Raw genomic sequence first — 24,185 nt, 5'->3', positions numbered from 1 at the left:
AAACTGTCTTCTGAAATTGTTATGGAGGGTTGTCCTTACTAATACCAAATACAAATCTTGGGATGTTAATTTTTATTCCTCTCCTAGGCTGTCCACTGTTTTTGACAGTGGGCCAGACTCAAGGACATTATCATTCAAAGGAAATAAATTTTCAGATAAGCACATTCATTTTCCTGTTCTTTAGCATGGTTCACAGACTCATGACAGTGGCATTTTCACAGGAGTGTGACTCCAAGGTGAAGACAGGATCATCTTTGAAATGTGATCTTTGAAGAAATAGAGATTATTATATACACACTTCATTGTTCCCTTGATATTGAAAAACACATCGTTTTGCTAAAGCTGAATTACTAATATGAAGACTTCGAAATGCTTGTACCATACAGTTAAGAGCAGGCTTCCTATAGTTCCATCAAAAATAAAAAAAGAATAAAAAATAAGACTCCAAGTATTTTTGTCTCTACCAATCAAGCCTTGCTCAAGCTGGGCACACTGATTTACCCCCGCAAGCCAGCATTTCCTTCTGCCACAACCAGCTAGATCCCCTCTTCCAAGACACAACAGAGAATTTCCTATAAGAGGGAAGACTTGTGGTCCCTTCTGCACTATGTGTGTCCCAGGACTCCCAGGACATGCCTGGCATTCAAAGTATTTCCACATCTGCTAGAGCAAGTAGCAATTCAGGTGATGACAGATAACATCACCACTATGTTCTGTCAGCACTGGAGTTTTGTTCCTGTACAGCCCTTAACTTTTTGGCTATCATCTTCTGTTACAAGGCCCAATATTTGCTAAACTTCACCCCCAGTCCAGGCCTATGATGGACTACTTTGACAGCACGTGTATGCACTGCCTATGAGCCATACCACTGTATGTGTATCTCAGCTCTCTATTTGTCTAGAACAATAAACAGAAAAAAATGTTGAGGAAAAGATAAAAGTATTCCCCCTCCCTTTTTTTTTAAAGACAATATTAAGTTAGCTGTGTTAGAATAGGCCCTAGGACCGTGTTTAGATCAAACAGTTATAATAAAAATTAGGAAAAGACAATAGCTACCAACCATAGAGCAAACTGTGAGCCCTGTTCAAAGGTGGTAAAAAGAAAAGTCTAGAATATAAACCTTACTTTTTTCCTGCTTCTGAAGCAAAAGGCAGAATGGGAATGAGTTCAACGTACTCCAGTCACTGCTAGATGATGGATGACTTCATTCATTCAAGTTGTAGCCTTCCCTGAGATTGCCAAGACTCAGAGGAGACAAAAATTGCTTCTGCAAATTCCAGCACAGGTCCACAGACTTTGCACCAGAACAAGACAGCTCTGCAAAGCCTGGCCTGCTGTTTCTTTACTTGGGAAGCACTCTGGTGCATGGGAGATAGGTATTACAGAAACTCTTAAATGGTCAGGTGGACCTTAACAGAATTGGAAACTGTTGGTTCGAAAAAGCATTGAAGCTGTAAGGATGCTTTAGCAAATTTGGCCAAGTTAACTTCAGACTTGGTGGTTGGAACCCCAGGCAAACAGATTCCAACAATACTGGGGTTTTTTCAGCTCCCAGCATCTTCTAGCATAAGCAGCAGTGCAGCTTTGGGCTTCTGGTTCTTTTATGCAAGGGAAACCTCTGTTATTCTGGTGCTACTGAAACGGAGAACAGTTTCTGCAAGCAAAAGAGGAAGAAAGCTGCAGTCACATGCAGTGTCACACAGATGAAGTCATACACTGGCATAACAGCAAGTGTTGTCAGTTGTCAAAGGCCATCTGTAGCCAGCAGACTTAAACTGTCATCCTGGAAAAAGATGCAAACAAGCCTAATGGGAGATTGCATTATCCTCTCCCTGGCATTCAATCAAATGAAGCTTGTTCCCTGAACAGATATAGCAAACAAAGGGCCACATTCTTTCATTTTCTTTTTTTCTTTTTTAAAAAGAAAATCATTATTTTTTGGCAGTTGATATATTTTCAAAATGACAGGAAAATTGGAAGAACCAAAGAAGTCCAGAACTGAAGAGTCACTTGTCAGATGTGAGTTGTGTATACTCATTTGCTGCTATGAGGAGAGAGGGATTGTTCCACTGTTTGCTCTGCAGAATTGACTCACAGACTTTTGATTTGAATCATTTAGGGGTTTGCCATGTAAGCAATTTGACACTCTGTTTGTGTGCTTTCTCTGGTTTTGGGGGGTGGGAGGAGTTATTTTTACAGCACCAAACACACTGTGGGAACTGCTGGAAAAGGATACTAAATAAGAGATTTCATTCCTTGGAGCGGGAAATGGATACACTTAGAGATGTTGCATTAAGCGTTCCTGAGGGCCAGTATAGTGATAGTTCCCAGTACACTTTGTGTATCCTCTGGCTGGTGTTAGATTTCCAAATCAACCTGCAACAGGAGACAGGGGATGTGCTCCAGGAGAGGTACACATTCCACCACGTGTAGGCCCCAATGATGCAAGAAGGGAAATATTCCTATCCTGTATTCTAGGAGGCAAAGATAAATGTGCTTGTTTGGTTGGTTCTAGTGTAGGCAGGGGCCAAAGAAGAGGAGCACTGAAAACTGAAAAATGAGTCTTGGGATCTGTGCCTGGTACTGATGCAAATGAAGGTGAAACTATACAAACAGCAACACAATCAGACCATTCATCATTCCTTCATTAGCAGCTTTTCTTTGCAACACCACCACCAAAGAAAAAAACCTTCCCTCTTTTTATGAACGACCAAGAGGATTGAAAAGAAAGCCTAATTGGTGAGTGTACAGTATGCATACTGTAAGACCATTTGTTATGCAAATAAGATAGCCCTGAATCCATAGGTGGTGTTAGTGTAATTCAATTTATACAACCTTTGTAATACAGAAACTTACTGAGTATGTGATATTGAATCTTAACTTATAGCAAAACAGTTGCCTGCTAAGAACAGAAAGGCTTCCAGCCACAGTGCTAAGCAGATACAAACTCCACATTCCAGATGAAATCAAAGACCTGTTATCTTGCTCAGATTTACAGGAAAGGCCAGATGTCCATAAGACATACAAAGCTAATATGCTAGCCTTGCTTACCCACATGAATACAGTTACTCTTCATGAAAAATGATTAAATTGTTTTAAAATATTTTACATTCCTTTAGCAGAATAAAAGTCTTTCATGTTCTATTCACTTGGACAATCTAACATTAAGGTTGTGTTTTCATATATGTGTATTATACTCTAGGCTCACAGAATTCCATACTGTACAGCTGCCTGCCACTGCCCATTAAAAAAAACTTGACTTCAGCTTCTTATAAACCCTGGCATCAAAATTTTCCATGCCATTGGCTGAAAATTTTGGAGAGCTTTTCAGCAAGAAATGATTCAGCTGTTTCCAAGAAATAAGTCAGAGAGAAAAATACACTGTCATGGCTATATTAAAAAAAAGAAATCTTAAGAGGGTTGGGGGTTTCTTTGTCATTTTTTTTTAATCTTGAAGAGCATGTAACTAGCAAGGTGTGCATCTTCTTGTCCCTGAAATAAATTTACATATAATCCTCAGAAAAATTCTAACTCATATCTACTTTGTAGAGTTTCTTGAATTTAAAGCTACTAAATTTCTAGAGATCCCAAAGTCTTTTACAACTCTGTATGTAAACAGACTGAACACTACCCACTTGCAGAGTGTGAGCTCCAGGGACTCACAAGGACTTTCACCTGTAATTGCTGAACCCAGATGCTAGAAAGCCGGGCACTGAAAATGAAGTCAGGAACTCCCTGTTCTGCTCACAGTAACCTCTTCCTCAGTGCAGTCAGCCTGGAGAAGGTAGCTGTTTTCTTCAGAGTGCACATGGGACACACATATTGACACAAGGATGTTATGAAGGAAATGACCAGAATAGGAGAAGATGTCTTGCCTGCACAGCAACAGACAGGTGATTCTTCCTATTAAAATAAAATAAAGCACTGCCAGGTTACCTACAAAGATCACAGATTGGTACTTTGGGCAGCACAGCTTGTTTCTTAATTTCCCCTTTTTGTTCCAGTTGTAATATTTGTAACACTTAATGCATGACGCTCACTAAACTGTTGATCTGTGGTATGATGATGCTAGGAAGATTTCTGTGCTCAGTTTCCAATTTTTAACCACAGGGAGAGAGGGAGAAAAGTTGAGGCTGTGTGTTCAGCTCAGACTCTTTGGAGGAGTGCCTTGTATCACATCCGGATACTGCCTCTGGGCTGACAGAGTAGCACTGATGCAATTCAAAGTATGCTTGCATGTCAGCTGAAACAGTGCTGCAGAAATAGGATTAAGTGAAATTAATACTTCAAAAAGAAAGTGCAAAAATACCAATAATCCATAAGTGATGTGAAGGACTGCTTCCGGAAAAATAAAACAGCAGCAGAAATATCATTAAATTCTGTGGAGGCATAAGGAGGAACAAAAGAAACTCAAGACAAAAAGCGATTAAGCCCTTGGAAGCAGACCAACAGTCAAGGATTCTTTGGATTTAAGGTCAGCCTTAGCCACTGGCTGCATTGCAGGAATCACATCTGAACAGATCAGAATAAATGCAGATTTCAGCATTGTGGTGCCTGAGCCTGAATACTTGCCAGCCCTGTCCTTCATTTGTCTTATGCTTAACTCTAGGCTAAATCTGAATAGCACTTCTTCAAATCACAGCTGATCAATAAGGATCTTGCATGCATGAGCTGCCCTATTATAAAATATACAACACAGATAACTGACAGTAGGAGACAGATGAATTCACGGACGAAAGCTGAATTTCAACATATGATGCACTATTAACTTATGCGGTGTGTGCTTGTGTGCCTGGATCTTAGAGAGAACTGGTAATATGGATATGCATATGTGTTTCCCAGAGTCAAGTACTAGTAAAATAAAAAAGGTAGATGGAAGTTTGGTTATAGTTGGAGGTTATCGGAGACATCTGTGCCAGACATAAAAGCCAGAGTAGCTATATAAAGATGACCAGCTCCAGCAATTTACAAGTTGTTCTTCCAAAATATCTTGTCAGTGTGGAAGAAACTAATTCCTTTCAATCAAAAGCTGGGGATACAAAACAACAGGAATCAAAACTGGAGAAACCAGTTCAGATGAACTGGCCATGATGCTCCTAAAACATACACGCATTCCAATGGAGAGTTTTAGTTCTAGCTCAAATTAACACAGCTGATATTTGTCAAGCTGGATTTATTTCAGACTCTGTTTTTACATCTACCTTTACATGAAGATAACATGCCTTCAGAACAATTTAAAACGCACAGCTGCTGAACCTGTTTAAGCATGACTCAGAATGAAACAAGAACTGCACAGTAGGAAAACATATTCCTTGCACGGGATTTTACAGTCTCAGATCTTGATTTTCCATTATTCAGATAGCTCTCAAATGACTTCAAGAAGACTATGCTTAGGCAATGGCCAACATGCAAGTGACCATATTGGGGCCTAACAGGACACAAACCAGGATCAGGAACAGAGCATGGTGCTGAATGCTGGGACGGTTTAGTTCACTTCCTCTACAATTTAAGTCCTTACAAATTGGAATTATATGCAAGGTGCAACATCTCTTTGTAAAGAGAGGAGACAGAAGAGATGATGAAGCCCTTGATCACCCTTAGGTGCAGTTCTGAGAAAGAGGAACAGTGAGGAAGAGCAACCAGCTGATACAAAGTTTCAGATGGCCTGGATGGGTGAAAGCCTGGGGAAAAATGAGTCAGCTTGTCTGTCTTTATTCTGAATGCTTGTTTTGATCTTAAAAAACACAGACCCTAAGCAAAGGAAATAGGGCCTTGCACATTTTCTCTGGAGGATCTGCTCATCACCTTGCAGAGTGTGGCACACATGTACAGTGACCAAAGGTTACCAAAAGCATGTCTTTGTAATTCCATATTGCTTCTATATGTAAACTATTCTCAACCTCAAAAGTTGCGAGATTTATTTATTTCAAGTTTGCTTGTTTTTCCTTTTTTAAGTGACACCCACATTTTGTAGATTATTAACAAACAAGTGTTCAGGAACAAAATAGAAAAGGTCACAAGGAAAACTAATGAATATTTCTGACAGACATTTCAACCTTAAAGACAATTTACAGAGAAGTCTGTGAGAGAATAACATGGTCACATTTGCTCTTTGAATTAAGAGGCAGTGCTAAAGCCACATGCAAACATAACCGGATTTAAAACTGGCTACTTAATTAAACTCCACAGATTAGATCAAAAGAAATAAAACCATTTTTTTTCTCATTCATCATTCTCAGGAATTTAGTTTACTAGTACCGGAAGAGAGTTATTGCTATTTTGATGCAGTTTCAACATCTCTTTTAGAACGAGAATGGAACAAGACAGGATCCCCTTCTATTCAGCATTTCTTGCCTAGTTGCTGATGCTAGTGCAGTCCTTAAAAAATTGAAAACATCCTACAAAAATTACTGGCCCCGCCTAACATTTTCTTATTCACAACTGATAAAGCTTTTCCTTTAGCACACGTAAAGTTTTCCCTAGATTAAAGAGGGAAAAATAGAACTAGATAGATCCTTACTGAAGCCTGGGATACAATGCATAGAAACCAAAACAAGTTTTAAAAGATCCCAGCTTGTTTGACTGAGACCCGGAAGCTCTCCAGCTACAGCAATCCTGAAGAGAGTCTGCCATGGGCTAATTTTCCCTGTTCTGGACAGTCTAGTTCAGGGTCAGGTTGGATACCTCTAAGCTACACTGCAATCTCCGGTGCAGACATGTCCTGAGGGAGAAACACAGTGACTTGCTAAAGCCCATACATTCAGTCTACAGTCATCAGGACTATACTATCGGGATTACATCACCCCTTGATTTACTTTTCTTTTTTTAAAAACAGTCTTTTCAGATGCTACAGCTCAAAAGTAAAGCAAAAGAGCAGCAACAGAAGTACAGTGGTTTCTTTAGTTCAGGGACACTAACTGTGGTGAGACATCAACAGTTCTTATCAACAACTCTTATTTCTATATCCTTAAAAATAAAAGAAACTTAGTTATTCTTCAAAAGCCCTTGTGGAGGAACTAATAATGAGTACTGACGGATAATTTTTGTCACTAATATATGCTTGAGAAGCTCCTAGACAGTAGCCAAGATGATCTATCTGCAAACAAGATGTCCTTTTGACTGGATGCTAGTCTGCAAGAAGAAACTAGTTTTAAAGCAAAGGCACAAAATGGCAGTCATACTGATGCACTGAAATGGAAGGGAAAAAGAACATTATCTCAGGTGCCTAAGAGTTTGCCATATGTGTTAGCACTGCAACAGGAAAGCCTAATAACTCAGGTGCAGCATGAAATATTTCTGGAAACAAAAAAATTTCCATGTACTCCAGTCCCCCGTTTCCCTGGATAAGGAGTAATTTATTATATACAATTCAGGAACAAAAATATAAGGCATAGTCTTTCTGTATTAATGACAAAAGTTTTTATCGCACAGGGTAAATGGAAATTCCCATAACAGGCAAAATAAACCATGGATACAATTTGTTCATGGCCATATTGTAAATTATGGAAAGACTGGAAGAGCCCAGTATCTACCTGTTTATTTTGAATGAACACTGTTTGCCAAAAGAAGGGGATGCCTTCGTAAGTGTATGTACAATGTCAAGGATGGCAGTGCTTGGCACCTTAGCTCTTATTCTATCATAAGAAAGATTAAGACATATTTCTATTGGATCAACACTGTCTCAGTGCTAGGGTAAGATTTATTCCTCCATTTTCTTTTAAGACAGGTGCAATTATTATTCTAATTTTACACAGGGGACCATGGCAACAGAGACATATCAGGTCACTTCATTAGCATCCACAGAAAACTTGACAGCTTAGTTCCAGGTTAAAACTTTGTTCTGTAAGCAAATATGTTTATTCAGCCTTTATCTCCATCTTTATCCCAGGAGACATGAGCAGCTCAATGAGTATGTTTGATACTGCTCTGTATTCAAGGCTTCAGCAACTGTGAGCTGATGCACCCAACTGGGCAATGCAGAGCTATGGCAGTCAGAGGTTCTAAATTGTAAATATGTTTTAGACAAGGACATTTTCAGTCACAAGTAATATCATCAAGTCCACTGGGGCACCGCTTTCTACAGATAGTCCAAGCAACATTTATATCCACTGACTTCAGGGGGAGACACACTTAGCACCTCAGGCTGTCATGCCTGGAAACCAGGTTTCCTTTTCTCTAGCAGCAAATCAAGATTGGTATTTACTGCAGAGAGCTATTACAAGGATTGCATAATGCTACCAGAGTGCTGTGAGCATGAAATATGCATCGTATTATTAAATATGTGACAGATGTACCTGCAGAGAACTCATTAATTCTAATTTCTATTCCTGTTAGTCTAGAAATATTAGCATATAATTGTTAGTTTCTAAAATATTCTGGCAAACTTTTTTTAACTGAAAAACTGTGTCAGCATTTATTTTGGAATATCAAATGAAGTCTGTTCTCTTGTATGCCCCTCAAGTAATGTGTTACAATAACCTCAATTACCTAACAGGAAATGTTAGAGCCTCAGCAAGAAGGCTTTCTGCAAGCCTTTAAGTAGGAGCTGTGAAATTTCTTCTCAGTAAACTTAAATGAAGATGCCTTCAGTGTGACAAGAAAATTCACAGAATGGACTATTCTGAAAATGAAAACACAAACCAATGCATGTGTGATACACAGACAGACTGCATGGCAATACTGTATGTATTTTGAGACTGTATTGCAGTGCCCATCATAGAGCAAAAGGTGGAGTGAAGAAGCAGCCAACAGTAGCATGCTGTAAGTGCACTGTTAGCTGTAACTGTAGCCTGATGTAAAGAAATCCAAAGGAATTTGCATACCTTCTTTCCTTAAAAAGTATGCTAGTTGAAGAAACACAGGATTTCTCTCTTCTGATGTTTTTAGCCCTCCCTGGAAGCCTCAAGATCAGTTCATTCTGCACAAAATCAAAGCCTGGAAGTAATTATCAGACTATCCGATAGCTGTGTACAAAAGCCCTGCAAAAATGAATACATCCATCTTAGTGACAGAAACAGCTCACATTCACAAACATTGCTTCCCTAGTAAGAATGGCAGAAGACCACATGTCGTTCTGTACAACAACATATGGGGGCCAGGAATTTATTGTCTGTTTCCCCAAACTGCAGCTCTGGGGACAAAATCTTCTATCGGCTTAGACCTCTCAGCCTGCCTCTTCAGCATCTGTTGACTTGAAAGCCTGACAAAAGAAAACTTCATTTAACCAGAAAGATATCAAAAGATGGATGTGCAAACAAAGCACAGCAGTATCTTTGCAAACACTGCATAAGAATACCAACTGTGTATGAGAAACTAGACTATGAAAACAAAACATAGCTTCAACTCTTCCATAATGCTTAAAACATGGAGATTTGCAGCAATTACAACCCCGGCCAATAGCAAAGTTGAAAGTAAACAATACTGGCCAATAGATCTTTGCAGGAAATGAGCTGTTTAATTACTTAATTATTTTGGGAGGAAGCTAAAGAGGAGAGAAATACATGAAATAAATGTGTGGGAACGTAAACACTTGCATAGCACAGTATCACAAGTGTGGAAAAGAGCACTGCAGAAATCACAATGTGGTTTTGCTGAGCTGTTTCCCACAGTATGCGATTATGTGATTAAGGCTATATAATAACCCATGTACACGGGGGGGATGAACTAAATTTACATAGGCAAATTAGGGCAAATTTCCCTCTCTGCTCACTCATGCATACCTCATTTCTGATTATTTATTTTTTATTTCATTGTTCTGTTAATCTAGAACACAGGTCTGTCTTACCGATGCTGAGGGTTGTCTTTGTTTATGAAATAATATGATAAAACACTACGCAGCAGAATGCCTTTTCTAAGTTACTCCAAAAGCATCTGTTACTCAAAGTGAGTGTCTTAGAAGTATGCACAGTGAGTTGCACAGTGTGAGTATGCACAGTGAGTTGCAACACTTTGCACAGTATCTGAGATGTTTTACTGCTTCAGTTCTGTTTTTTTTCTAACTCCTACTAAATATTCACAGACTACAGATCTACCTCTGACTTCTTTTTGTTTGATTGGTTTTTTGGATCAACAGAGTGTGGCATCTTACCATGAATAAGAGTTCACTGTCTGCTCAAGCTTTGCAGGCAGATTCCTGCAGTATCTTGCACTCTGCAATTTCATAGGAACTCAGAGCCCCGACTAAGTAGGATAAAAGTCTTTTGAGTTCTGTTTCTAAGCAATACCATACCTCTTAAGCCTCTAAGAATATTTGTACTTTGAGAAACCAAACTAAATTTGGTTTCTTGACTAGTATCGGGGGGGGGGGGCGGAGAAGGCATTTTTTCTTAAACAAACCATGGTGCATAAGCAAATAGTGTACTGCATTTCTGAACAACTGCTAAGTAAGGAAACAAACCTTATGAGAGGATAACATTTCATTGCATTAAAGTGTAGCATGGCTCAGAAAATGTTTTTGACAAGTCTGCATGATGAACTTCTGCTCAGTTTGGCACATTTTCTTTGTGCCATCCTGAACTATATTAAGAATTATAAGGAGCACTTCTGAAAGAGTACACATGGAAGAAAAGAGACAAAAGGGCTAGTAAAGGGTCAATTAGTTGACAGAAGCCATGGAATAAATGGAAATTATATTCACCAATTTTATACTTTCAATCCAATGTGAAACTTCAGTAGAACAGTGATACGCAATTTATGCTATATATTAAACATACATAGATAGTTAACACATTACATGCTACAATACATTGAGAACAACATTTTTTAAGCAACTTATGTTCCACGTACTATGCAGGATTTTATCTGTAGGACTAATGAAGGGTATTCATGCTACTCTCTCACAGTAAAGCTATTAGGATAAATGGGACCAACTCCTAGTGTCACAGACAGCATAATGCTAAAAGGTTTAATAGGCTATTTGGCAGGAGACAGACAGAATAGATTCAGCTGCTAAAATTGTGACACTGACATTTTGCCCTTCGTTACCAGTGTTCTTATCTTTCCCCATAGAAAAATAAGTGTCGGATGGTGCAAGCTGTCAGTCTATCAGTTTCTAGTTAGGCTGCACTACAACAGCTCTACTTCACAAAGAGAAATTTATTTCCCAGGAATATTTGTAATCTCTTGCTATTAAAGGTTTAATTAAGTATAGCTTTAGGGCACTAATTAACACATAATAATTACATACTCTGACTATCCTCCACACCCGTCATCTAGAAAATATACAAGAATAAATAAAAATGGGTACACAGATTATATACCCGTCATGGCTTCATTTCCTTGCCATTGAATTCAACAATAAAGTTCTGAAATAATCAGGCAGAGAACACTGCCCTAGAGAATAAATTGCCTAAAAGTAAAATTTTGTATCTTGACAAGTTGGAATTACACAAGAGTTTTAGTATTAATTTATGGGTCACATTTTTATTTCCAGTCCTACTGACATTTTAAGGCACACGGGATACATCAGGCAAAGGACATCTGAATAGACTTGTGAAGGCACATTGGATACGCTGAAACTGTTAGAAAGACAGACTAGGGAAAAACAAAACAAAACAAACACAAGAAAAAAAGCTGTAAATCACATAGAAGCCAATATAAATATTGTGCTTTTCCAAACCAGAAAAGGGCCAGGCAGGTTTTTTTGCATCCTTCACAATTAATAGGCCAGAGCACTGTTCCCAGAGTTCTCTACTCCCTCAAGAATGCTTATCTAATTCATTTTTAATCCCTCTGTGTGTTTCACCTGAGTGCTGAGAGCAAAAGAAGAAAGCTCTTACATCTAGGTATCCCATCTTATTCTCTGCAATATTTATGAGAGTAAAGAAATGCTTGAACATATGTTGCAAAGCATGACTAAGCAAAAAAATTCATTCCTGACATAGCATCACCATTACACCCACCCATGCAATTTTTTATTTGCAATTAACTGGCTTTCTGCAAGGCTTTATAAGGGTTTTATTTACTATATGCATTTGTTTCAGACAAGTCACTACTTCTAAAGTGAAGCCACACCTGGAACAAGAGATTTTTTTCCTCCTGCCATGGGCATTACCCTCTGGAATCCTGCAGTGCTTCTCTTCCCCCGTCACTAGCACTGCAAAGCCACTTTTGGCCACAACCAACCTCCAGACAGTTTCAGTTCTTACACATAGCAATGGGTTGTTGTCAATTTCATGCGTTACTTGTTGTTCTACGAATTAATTCAGGAAGATACACTATGTGGAGCTTCTGAAGAGCAGCATGTAAAAAAATGTTCAGGTAATACAGGGAAGCAAGTGAGACTAGGTCCCAGCACTCGATATTCTTGGGCGCCATCTGCCGGCTTTTTATTAATTAGTGACACCTCTAATGACATAAAATGCCCAGGTCAAAGTTGAATGTTTTCTGCCAAAATGCATTTTCTCTTCCAGAGGTGGAAGTATGCTCACCCGCAACTTCCAGCAAAGGTCTGGAACATAGGTCTTTCTAGTCCTCCACTCCCACTCATGGCAGCTAAAGCCGGGCTAGGATAGCCCACCCAGCATGGGACACAACTCCTCCCACAGCTGGAGAAACTCCAGGTAGCACCTTGGCCTTTCATTACAAGCCTGTGATCTGCAGCCAGCCACCCTGTCTCTTACACCCTTGCCCCAGAGGACAAAATTCAGCAATGCCAATCTCTATGCTCAGAAGTTTCCTACCACCAGCAGCAAATCATCACAGCAGCTGAATGTGACTTTCTGCCCAAGCTACTAAAACCTATAATATAGTCTATTTATACTGCTGTTGTTAACCCACTATATGTCTCACACATTTAGACAACAGTCTTGACTTTGAATGACTCTAAGTCTGCGGTCATTCTGATCAGCAGTGAAGACTGTGATTCACCTTCTTATTAAGAGCTAAATGTGTATATTGTGCCAAGATCTGGACTCAAAACCATGAATCCGCATTTCCCTGCGACTCAGAAACACATGGACATAAGAATCCTGTTCATGCCTATTCCTAGTCTAGACATACTCTCTCTTTGCAGACAACGGCACCACACACTGTTCTAGAAAGAGCAAACTGTTGTTTGTACAGGTTTCTGTCATTCAAAACCCAACAGAATAAATACCTCTAAGAGTCAGATATTTCCATTAGGCTCAAGAGAATTAGGCATTATTCATGTGTGACAAACAGAATCTAAATTTACAAGTGTATGAATCAAGAAGGGAGTTTCCAGAGGCATTTTAGAATGAGAAGGCCATTTAGCTGTCCCTCTTCAAACAAACCTTCTGCCACATGTAGGCTCTGGAAGGAGGAAGAAATGCAGCTCCCGAATTCTCTGCCAATGACACAAAACTCAATTTGGCAACATTAGCTAATGAAAAATACAAACCTGTTCCTACAACCACAGCTATGAAGACAAATTGAGTATACTCACTGAATGGAAATTAGAAGTATTTTTAATAGCTGGGTTTAGCAGAAGCAAGTGTACAACTATTAAACCCTGTCATACTTTTTTTTTGCCAGAGGATGAACCCTAAGAATAACTAAAACCACCACTGTAAGTATCATAATGTAAAGAGGATTTAGACATGTGCAACAGATGAGGGATGTATAAATCTTTATGCATAAGAATATTTATGCCCATACTGGGAAAATTCTGAGTATAACCTCCCTATTCAAATATTCCATGAGCAGCTGCCAGCTCCTGATTGCATTTCAAATCCCAGCCTGGAATACAACTGTTGGGATTCAAATTCATGCAGCATTACTTGTCTGTGAATCTAATTAAAGATACAGACCTACTGCAAATGTAGGGAAAGCAATGCTGGTTCAGCTGCGCATGACACAGCACGCCAATTCTGTATCACTCATGTTCACACACAGAACATTTAGTAAATCACCAGTCACTTTCTGGTCTTCTGTCCAATCCAGTTTCAAATATCCCAAAGGATAAAACTATAATCTCCCTTGAACACCACTTCCATAATATTCACACTGTTAAGAAATATACCTCCTCATAATCAGAATAATTTAACTTTTCTGAATTTTCAGTTAATTTCAATACTGATATGACTGTAAACAATTCCATTCATTCTTTGGCTTCTATATCTCCTACTGAAAAGCTCGGTGAAAAGGAAGTATACCAAAAATAAATTAAAAAAAGACAGAGTCCCCACAGGAAGTAAAAATGAAAGGCATAAAAGCTGTATACATCCATCAGCTGAAGGGCCACTGGATGACAGTCTTTTCTACCTGAAAAATAAAGATATGCCTGTCTTCCGACATTCCTTCAATCTTTTTTTATGAATTTGTGGTTGCTTTCTTTAGCATTCCCCGCTGTTTACCCAGAAACATCTGCATTATTTGTTTTCCCAACTCAAAGATTGCCTATGCTTCCTTAAACTTCTGTATCTTCTATCCTCTCCTAGGGTTCTCTCCTGTTTTGTTTTTCTCCCATCTGAAAGTTCAGAAACAGTATTGAACTTTCCCCTTATCTTTCCTCCTTCCTCACTCCCATATGGGTCCCCTCTTTCAGCTTTCCTTTCTGCATTTTCCTTTCTGTGCAGCTTTTTCCTCCCTATATGCAATATACTCTCCCTCTCCGCTCTTCCTGTTTGTGAGCCATCCATTCTTTCAGTGATGAAAAGGGTAACAAAACAAAAACAACTATTTATGTACCTGATGACATGAAACTTCCATTTTTATGGAATAATATTGCACATTTGTGGTACAAAGTTGCAGCTCTCCATCAATGTGAGATCCTGGATGCTTTGCCATAAGACATTAAATACCAATTAAGTGCCTTGGATTCCTAGCACGGAATCACCACCCCTGATCTTCTGTTCTTTCCACACCACTCTCATTACAGTTCTTTGTTTCACCTTCCAGGTGACTCTTAACTAACTTTTCGTCACCTTCTGGCACCTTTCCACTTATCTTACTTGATCTAATGAAATCTATTTATTCCTCTTATGGATTCTAAACTCTGCATCTCATTCCAAATTATTTGCTCCACCAGGACTGATACAAACTTAGCCAGCTATTCTTTTCAAGAGGTGAACTTCAAATGAGGAGGCAAACGTAAAAATTTGAATGCATATTTGTTCCGAAGCAGTGGCAAAACCACGTCCATCAGCATGCTGCAGCTTTTGGGAGTGCTACACAGCCCAGCCCAAACAGCATTAACAAGTCTGTTAACATCATCGTTCTGTTGCTGCCATCTTTACCAATTTTAATGGAAGAATATACAGGAAGATGTTATGATTTCTATTACCATGCTGCACAAGAGCCCTGATTGTAAACAAGACTTCATTTGCAGGGTACTATATATAGAACAAAAGACAATCAGTGCTCCAAAGAATTTACTGTCTAAGATGAGAGACAACACATGTAAATTTTCTACAAGGGAAGCAATGAGATAATAATGTTGGCCAACACGAGAAGTACTAATCATACAGTCGTGATGAAGATTTTTGTAGGCATCACTGTAAGAATTCACCAGAACTTTCAAAAAATGACTATGAAAACAAACAGGTTGATCCAAACAGTATCATTCATCACAATTAAGTAGAAAAATCTGGTTATCGATAGAAACTTTGACTGCAATGCAACCTTTAAAGATTAAAATGCTTCTTTTTCATATGGACTCAGACATAACATAAAGCTTTTTTGCACAAAACAGCTAACAGAGAACAGCAATAAAATGTATGTGAAGGAAAAACTGGATCCTTCATGAGATGTGATAAAAATAGATGTTAGTTCGGTCAATCAATATTAATTCATTGGAAATGAGAATTGCAAAGACAGAATGCAGTAAAGCCTACAGAGTATTCATGTTCTGCTACTGCCAAAATAAGAAGTAATAGCTATTAAAACAAATGATAATGAAGAGATACTGTTTAGAAGTACAAAACATTTATTTTTCCTCAGTGTTAAGTTTAAAGAAATTTCAGTAACAAGTCCTCACCTGTAACAGCTTTGATAATGGTATTAATACTGCAAATGCATTTGTAGAAAAATGGGGGGTTGTTGTTCTTTGGGGTTTTTTTTATATTTTCTCTGCTCCCATAGGAGGATAATCATAGATACTATCTTTTGGTAAGCCAGTTACCAAAAACCTTCATATGGCAAGAGGCCTGAGATACATACCCTGATCTCCTGAGAGCCAAGGGGAGAAGATGTCCCAAGTCCTGACAATTGCTCCTAGAGGTCCTATTGCTCCCCTGAAGGATGCAGGTGTGTGCCAGAACAGCTTTGGTGTTGGCCCAACACAAACCTCAGCTTGCATTTGACTAGATCAGATGCCTCATACCAAGTTTACCAGGTAAAGGCACCTAAATGACTCCTTAAGAATCCTGTTCCAGGATACAGGAGGATATTAACAGTGTCCAACACCAGGCACCTCATTTGATCTGCTCACCTCTTTCAAAAGCCAAGACAGGGGAAGAAGCTACTCCAAATGGGAAATTTAGAAAAAAGCTTAACTGAAGTGCTTTGAAGCAGCCTCTGGCACCATTGTCTATGCAAAAACAAGGGCAAATATCTTCTCTGAGACATGTACCAATATTCTCCCTCCTCTTTCCTCCACCCTTTCTATAGCCCCTGAGAAATGTCTCTCCTCCCACTCCTTACAGTTTCCTTCTGTGCTTTTCTGCTGCTGAATGATCTTGTTGCCTGAGCAACTGCAGCTGAGGAGAGGAGCAGGGAGAGGGTTCTGGCCCAGTTGTGTGCTATTCGCAACAGCACTGCGTTCTGACCCTGCAATGCACAATAGCAACGGTAGCAGCCTCAGGAAATTAACAGTTCAGCTGAGTTAGGTGCCTTGAGTTAGGTGTAACCTCCTTACTAGCTGCTGGGGATTTTGCAGCCACCTTATATTTTTGTTCAAGTATGAATAAAATAACCTAACACTCAAGACTGTCAAACAAATAGTCGTTTAGCTTATCCTCACACCGATTATATTCACAAAGCAGCCGCATTTGTTACACTCTAATTCTGGTCCTAATAGAACTCAGAAGTACAAATTAACTGGTAATTAATCTCTACAGTCACAATAATCCACTCCAGAAATTTCATATTATTATGATGTGCCTGTCTCTCCCTTTGCTCTTTTCTTTGTGTATTTTAGAATTCAGAAAAGTAACCAGAACAAAAGCATCTATCAATGACCTTTCCAGATCCACTTCAGTATTTGTACTTTGCTTTCTTTTCATCTTTGCAGTCTGTTTCTTAGTATTTGAACAATATCTGGTAAAATGAGAATGTAGTCTTGGTGCTATCACTGCACAAGAAACAATAATCTCTGCAAGATATCCAGCAGAGATTTCTTTTCTAATATTGTTTTATGGGAAAAAAAAAAATCCTTTAAAAAAAAAAAAAAAGCATTCTGCTTATATGGTTTTGTGTTCCTACAGTATAGGAAACACTACAAGTTGTTTCCCCCCTCACACGATGGTGTATGATCAAAATTATTGTAACTGACTACTTGTTGCTCTGCTGATTGCAGGAGAGAGGGTTGTGCAGTTTTTCCTGCATTGGAGCAAAGTATCACATTGAACATAAAGCATGGAATTATGTGTGATGATACTTCTTAACAGATATTAGAACCAGTCTTGTTAAAATAAAACAAAAAACATCAGGGATTGCAGACCTAAGTGAGTGTAGCTACTATGACATTTCACTCTCTTTTTTATTGTTATTTAGTTTTTACTTCTGAAGTAGAAACTTAGTTAGCTAGAGGTTCCAGTTACATCAGGGGTTAATGGTGAGTTACTGGAAAATGATTTGACCTTTTAAATTTCATATCAGTGAGAGCTTCATTCAAAATTAATTTACTCCAGCTTACCAAATCTGCCTTTAGTAGCTGCATGCTTGCTAATTCTGTCCCCTGCACTGTATTTATAGCACTTTTTTAATTTAGTTTTTGGACTAGGTTTATTTTTGTTGAGCATAAAATAGAGGACAACTGGAGCTTAAGCTTGACAGAACCCAACCACAAAAGCTCAGAAACTAATACTTCATTATTTTTGCTCTGTTATCTTCAGAGATAACCTACTTCCATTCTCAGCTATCCAGCAGAATAGTCAGAGTGAATATCACTGGAGCAAAACAAAGTCCAGAATTTATGGCTTCCTAAATTCAGAGAGAAGCTTTAATTAATGAAGTCTGGAGTGCTGTGACTAGATAGCAGATTCCATCACTTCATTTGGAATAAAACCATCAGCTTTTCTCAATGTATCTGGAAGTTTCAAAATCATCTGTCAAAACAATGTTAACACATCCAGGACATAAGTAATTGTGCTTGGGAGAGCTTAGATAATTGGTCAGGTATATCCAGTGCTGCCTCTTCAACAGCTCTTTCTGACTACTGGCTTCAGCAATGATGCAAATCAGATGACTGTATATACAGCTTTCAAAAAGAGAAGGGAGGCACACAGGGTCATAAAATTTAGTGAAGGAAAAGGCGTAGGGCCAAACATCGTTAGTGTGACTCATGAATTTCAAAGGGATTACAGAAGGATGGAAATAGACCACATTTAACATATAGGTCACCATGCTAATATCATTAATCTTCCACCAGTGAAAGATTGCTCCCTACCATTCTGTGATTTAAAGTATGAGGATAATTGGCCCATAGGAATACAAGAAAGCTAGAAGAAAAAAAGTGAAATAATGGGAAGAGCCTGAAGAAATAACATTAAAAAAAAATTTAAAATGGAGTATCTTAATTTTCCTTAAAAGGTCCTACTGAATATCGCTGATGGACTCTTATCAATATAAACCTTTATCAATATCTTGTATCATTTGTCTGTTTATCAATACAAACTCTTTTATACTGTTCTATCTGTGATTTGCATTTGATGAAAGCTGTATCACTAAACTGTATTTTGCTTTTGGTAACTTCAGAAAACCTAACTCTCACATCACATTCAGAGTTTCGTGGATAAAGCATGCAAAAAGCTATCTAAGTTGGCCATCTCCTTCTCTCCATAAAACTTGCCAGAGTAACATAAAAAAAACCATCTCACAAAGAAAAGAATGCAATAAAAATAGTATTATCACTTCTTTAAGCTCTAATGAAATTTCTTAGTGGAGGTGGAACAAAACCATCTTACATGTGGTAAGGGCACTCACCTGGGAAGTGGATCTTGGATGGGCTTTGTACTGTTTCCAGTGAATAATGAATTAATTTAAAGACAGAAGATGAATAAGTAATTAATTTTAAGACAGAAGAATTCCATGAAGCAGGAAGCACAGCTTATGATTTCCTCCTTCAGGTAAGTGACCTGGGTACTAGGCTACGTAACTAACCTCACAACATTTCCTCTCATTCCGGTATCTTTAATCTCCCATTCAGCACATATCTTGTAAGAGCCTAATTTCTTCATTAAATCAAGGTATAAATATGTGGCTGATCTTTGTGAAGTCTGCATTTGAAGGAGGTGTGTGCAGCACACCAGTCAAGTAGACATAGGAATTAAGTCAGCTAGTCAGAGCTTGGCAATAATAAATTGCATTGGATCACGATGCTGTGTACCTGTAAATTTTGTTCACTCTTGAAGTATTTTTAAAACTCACTTTTAAACCACTTTCTTATATTTTGACCAGACTATTTTATCCAAGACAAAGAGAATTCTGAGTTTGATTAATAAATAAGAGAAAAAAGAAATAGGAGTACTGCCAGTATCCAAAATGTTTCAGAATCTCTCTTAACAGTGAGGTGACAAGACAACTCTCCTACTTCTCTGTCTGTGAAACTGGATAACTATTCTTCAAAATAATGTCTGAGACTGGGGACAAAGTTTTGTAAAGAACAGATTTTTAAACTTGCTTAGGCATTTACAGATGTCTCTAGCTTTTTGAAATTCCATCTCTTCTTTATATGTAACTTTGGGTGTTTGAATATTACTAAAATACTACTTGGCTTTTACGGACACTTTGGGTAAAAGTATATTGTCACCTTGCTAAACAGAATTTTTAAGACAGTTTTTATTTTTTTCAAGATGAAGTGACTGAAAATTCTTGAGGTTGCTGAATAAAACACACAGGTCTAAATTGCTTTAAATCCCAATACATGATTAGCAACTGATTCTTGGATTGGGAGACACCAAGTTCTTCTGAAGGAAAATAAGGCATATAAGGCAACACCAGTACAGTCCTCCCCAGTAACAGTTGTATTTGCTCTAGAGACTATACATTTGACACTGCACTTGCATTGTTTTCCTTATGCAGCATGATTTCTAAAACTTCCAGAGAATGCTTAATACAAACCAGCTAGCAAGTAAATAGGTCAACTGAAGAAGCACGTACCTCAGGCCTGCCATTTGATCATGTATCCTTGTTAGAAATCACTTCTGTACAGAAAAAAGGGCTATAAAGAAAAGGAATAAAATTTTGTGGTTTAGCCCATCACTGTGTTTGATTTAACAAGCACTTTCATTTTTCAGCTGCTGCAAATATTAAACAAGAACCATGAAATCACTCTGGAGAGTATCACAGTTACATCTGCACTGCTTTCTTGTATGATGCCAGCTTCTGTGCAGTAAGAATGTCAGTGATCCTTGCATTCATTGTTTTCATCCTTTTGGTCAAAATCCGATGTATGTTACACTGTAAATTGAGTTATGATATATACAGTGTGTCTAAGGTCAAACACCCCATCTTATCTTATAATCAGTGTGACAACTAACCAGATTTGATCTTTTGTCACTCATTACATATCTAAGAAACAGCACCATTAAAATTAATATACATCCACCAGCATAAAAAGAAATGATAAAACTGAACCTGAAGTTTCAGTAGGCATAGCAATGTATAACAATAAATCAATTTTCACTTAGCATGGACTCTCCACTTTTTCCATGAAGGTGTATTAACTACTTCTGAGAGTTTACACCTCCCTTTTCCTGGCATACAAAATATACTTGGCCATTCTTTCTGATCCCTTGCTTATGCCTTGTATTTAACTATACTTCAGGTTTGAACTTTACAACACAAGTTGGTCACAAATAAAATTCTAGAACTTCATAACTAAATTAAATTATATAAGTGGGAAAAGGAATGACTATTGACCTCTGCATTCATCATGTGTGATGATACCAGACTTTGGAAAAACCTCTCGTGTAGAATTTGACTGCTCTGCATTTCATAATCAAAAAGTGCAGAAGTCTGTGGTCACTCAGGTGGTGTCAAGCTGAGTTAAGGAAAAGGTCAGGTGTCAGTAATGAATGCTCTAGTTCTGTTACAGAAGTAACAGTTTGGACAGCTAAAACAATCTCAGTCTGAAAATAAACATTTCATGCTCCCTGCATTTCTTATAAAACCAAGCAGTCTCCAAAGTATACTAGCCTGTATCCGCAAACAGTGTGCAATACTTTTTTTTTGTTTTTCCCCAAGCATAAGCACTTGCTTAGGGCTCTATTCTGTGTTCAGAAATCCCACAGAAGCCACCAGTGTTGACCTTTTCACCTGAGTGCTCTTGGAGTATCTGCATCAGCATATACATTCATAATAGCAGGATTACATTAATTTCACTAACATGAATAGCAAAAAGCACTAAAAGGGAAAACTATTCTTAATTTGTAGTTCACCCTCAGTAATTCTGGCAAATGTACTTGAACATTAGTCAAAATTCAGCTGCAACGTATGTAAAGTAGACATCACCCAAGTAATTTATTCCTGAATATGTTCTTTAAACTGTGGCTTCAATAAATATATTAAATCTCTGTTCTCACATTCTTTTGACAGTATCACCTCTTTCTCCCCCCTTACCGGCAAACAGGATTATATCAACTGCCCTTTGACTTGTAAAAATGCTAGAAATTCCTTCTCAGCATAGCAGATGGAGTACAGAAAATGCTGCATCAGATTAAAAAAAATCCGACCTAGGAAAAAATGTGATCCACTAAGACAACTACAAAAGTATCCTGGCAAGGCCCTACTTCCCAGGGTCACAGAACTTACCTTTTTCTACAGCACTGAACACACTTCAAGCACCACTAAACTGGCCAGTCTTTGATAGATTTGAACCACTCTTGAGGTAGAAGTTCTAATGCTCATTAGAAGGAGGGTATCCCTAATAAAATTTGCATAAATTGCAAGCTCTTCAGAGCAGTAATAATTCACAGGCATTTGGAAACGCACTACTAAGTGGCAGGCATTACTAGAAAAAAATATTTAACACTATTTCAGAAAATATCTCTACATTTAAAGATTTAACTTAAGGGTTCTATTTACAGGGCATGTTATTCTGCATGTTGAAAACTGAACTTGCATACCTTTCCCTGTTGCTCATTCACACAATACTTAGAATATCTGTAGACTTGCAATTCTTCTCTTTTAAAGAAAGTTCTCTTCTCAATCCTAACTCTGCAGATTTATCCGAACAATCAATATGGCCCAGCAGCTTTTAAAAAGTGCCAAAATGTCTTGAAATTAAAACAAACCATCAGTAGTTATATCTAGCTTAATTATAGAGATATCTGTTATTTGGGAACAGGTAGCACAGTGACAACAGTAAATAACATTCAGTATTCTTCCTGGTTTTACTTCTTGTGGGCTGAGAGCTAAGAAGAGGCTCTGCCAACATGCACCCAGTGAATCTGCTGATGTATGACTGCAGTTGGACATCCTCCTTTCCCTAAGACTGAATTACCCATCTCTTGATAATCAGTGTAAGCTAAGTTCCTGTACTAGCTCTTACAGTGTAATACGGTCCTCAAAACACACAATTCCCACAGCAATCCAAAGAGCGGGTGGATGCATGTAACTGAAGCCTAAATTTGTTCTAAGTAGACATTTGTTGTATTTTGGCAGGATTTGTTAGATTACCATAATAATCTAACTTGTATTATGACTCCAGTGATGGCCTGGAACAAAAAACCCAAAACAAACCCAAAAGACCAAGGCATCAGGGTACATCTACACTGCACAATGCCCTTTGTCCAGCTCCCTCAGAATGATGATCCACTCGGAGCAGCTTCCCCTAGCCATGCTGATTCTAAACCCTGAGCAGTATCTGCCTCCAGCACTATACTAAAGGACAGGCATGATGTACTGAAGCTGAGAACAGGATGGGAAGTATATGCATACCATTACCACACCGTACCATTCCAGGGTACAACACACCAACTATCTATCTTCTACGCTGAGAATACATTTTCAGTTAAACAAAATACAAACATGCACACATTCTCACAGGGACATATTAAAAGGGACAAATAACTGATATTTGATGGTGTTGCCATGAAAAACCGAAATTAGGACTCAATAGTCAGGATGACTATTAAGTAGGTATTCTTTATTGCAGTGCTGGGCGCACAGGGGATCGATCGCTCCTCCTAATTTGTGCGCTGCGTCAAGTCAGTTACACAATTTATATGCAAGTTTATATATATATATTCACAAAATAATCAGCATGTTCATGACTTTTCCGAGAACTCATTAACATAAGTAACCACCCATCTCCACATGCACATCATAATCCTTGGATGGGTTTCAGGGACACCTGTGCAGTCTTGAGGCATCCCGTGTCTCTTTATCTCATAGTGGCTTTGCATTCCATTCTTGAAGATAAGTTCCATTAAAAGATTACCATGTGCTTACATACCTGTCTCAGAAGGAAATGTTTACATAGTTCATTGCTGCTGCTTGTTAAGAGTCTTGTCTGGTAGTTTTCCATCAGGCTCAGGCTTCAATGATAAAATTATTTTCAGCACTGTTTCTGCATGCTTAGTGTTTACTACGGTTCATACAAAGAGTGAAAAGGATTCTTCGCTTGACTACTGTAAGAGCTCCCTCTGCTGTTACACACAAAAACTACCACAAAACATGTGCCATTAACCTTCCATCTTTTTCATCAAGTGGCGAATTTTCAAACACTCCATCCTGTGAGGTGAGAATCAACACGATTTTCTGAGATAACTTTTCATGCTTATTTTCTGCACAAGCAACTGCTATCTTATTCCAGTCTTCCAAAGTACAGACGGTATCATTTATAATAATGTGTTCAAATGCATCCAAGAAAAAACCAACCGCATTTAAAGATCCTGCATTTGCCCTAATGAGCTTTGTACTATCCATAATAAGCATACTGCACAAATAATTCACGGTTTTTCCAGACGGATTATAAATCCTAAGACTGAGTTAAAAAAAAAGCTGATTGAAGACCCATAAGAAAAACAGTGTTTATTTTAATTTAAAAAGCTTAAAACCCC

The 24,185-nt window shown here is 38.3% G+C and overlaps 1 protein-coding gene across 1 annotated transcript in view; it reads right to left on the bottom strand.

The window, feature by feature from the left end:
- CLHC1 (clathrin heavy chain linker domain containing 1) overlaps positions 1–24,185 on the bottom strand; it is a 63,934-nt gene that overhangs the window by 26,542 nt on the left and 13,207 nt on the right. The window contains 1 exon segment of the mRNA XM_010575062.1: positions 23,813–23,992. Coding sequence (XP_010573364.1) covers positions 23,813–23,992 — 180 coding nt within the window.

The sequence above is a fragment of the Haliaeetus leucocephalus genome, unplaced genomic scaffold (genome assembly GCF_000737465.1).
Source record: "Haliaeetus leucocephalus isolate CR32 unplaced genomic scaffold, Haliaeetus_leucocephalus-4.0 Scaffold450, whole genome shotgun sequence".
Taxonomy (NCBI): domain Eukaryota; kingdom Metazoa; phylum Chordata; class Aves; order Accipitriformes; family Accipitridae; genus Haliaeetus; species Haliaeetus leucocephalus.
This window is presented reverse-complemented; position numbering and strand designations above follow the sequence as displayed.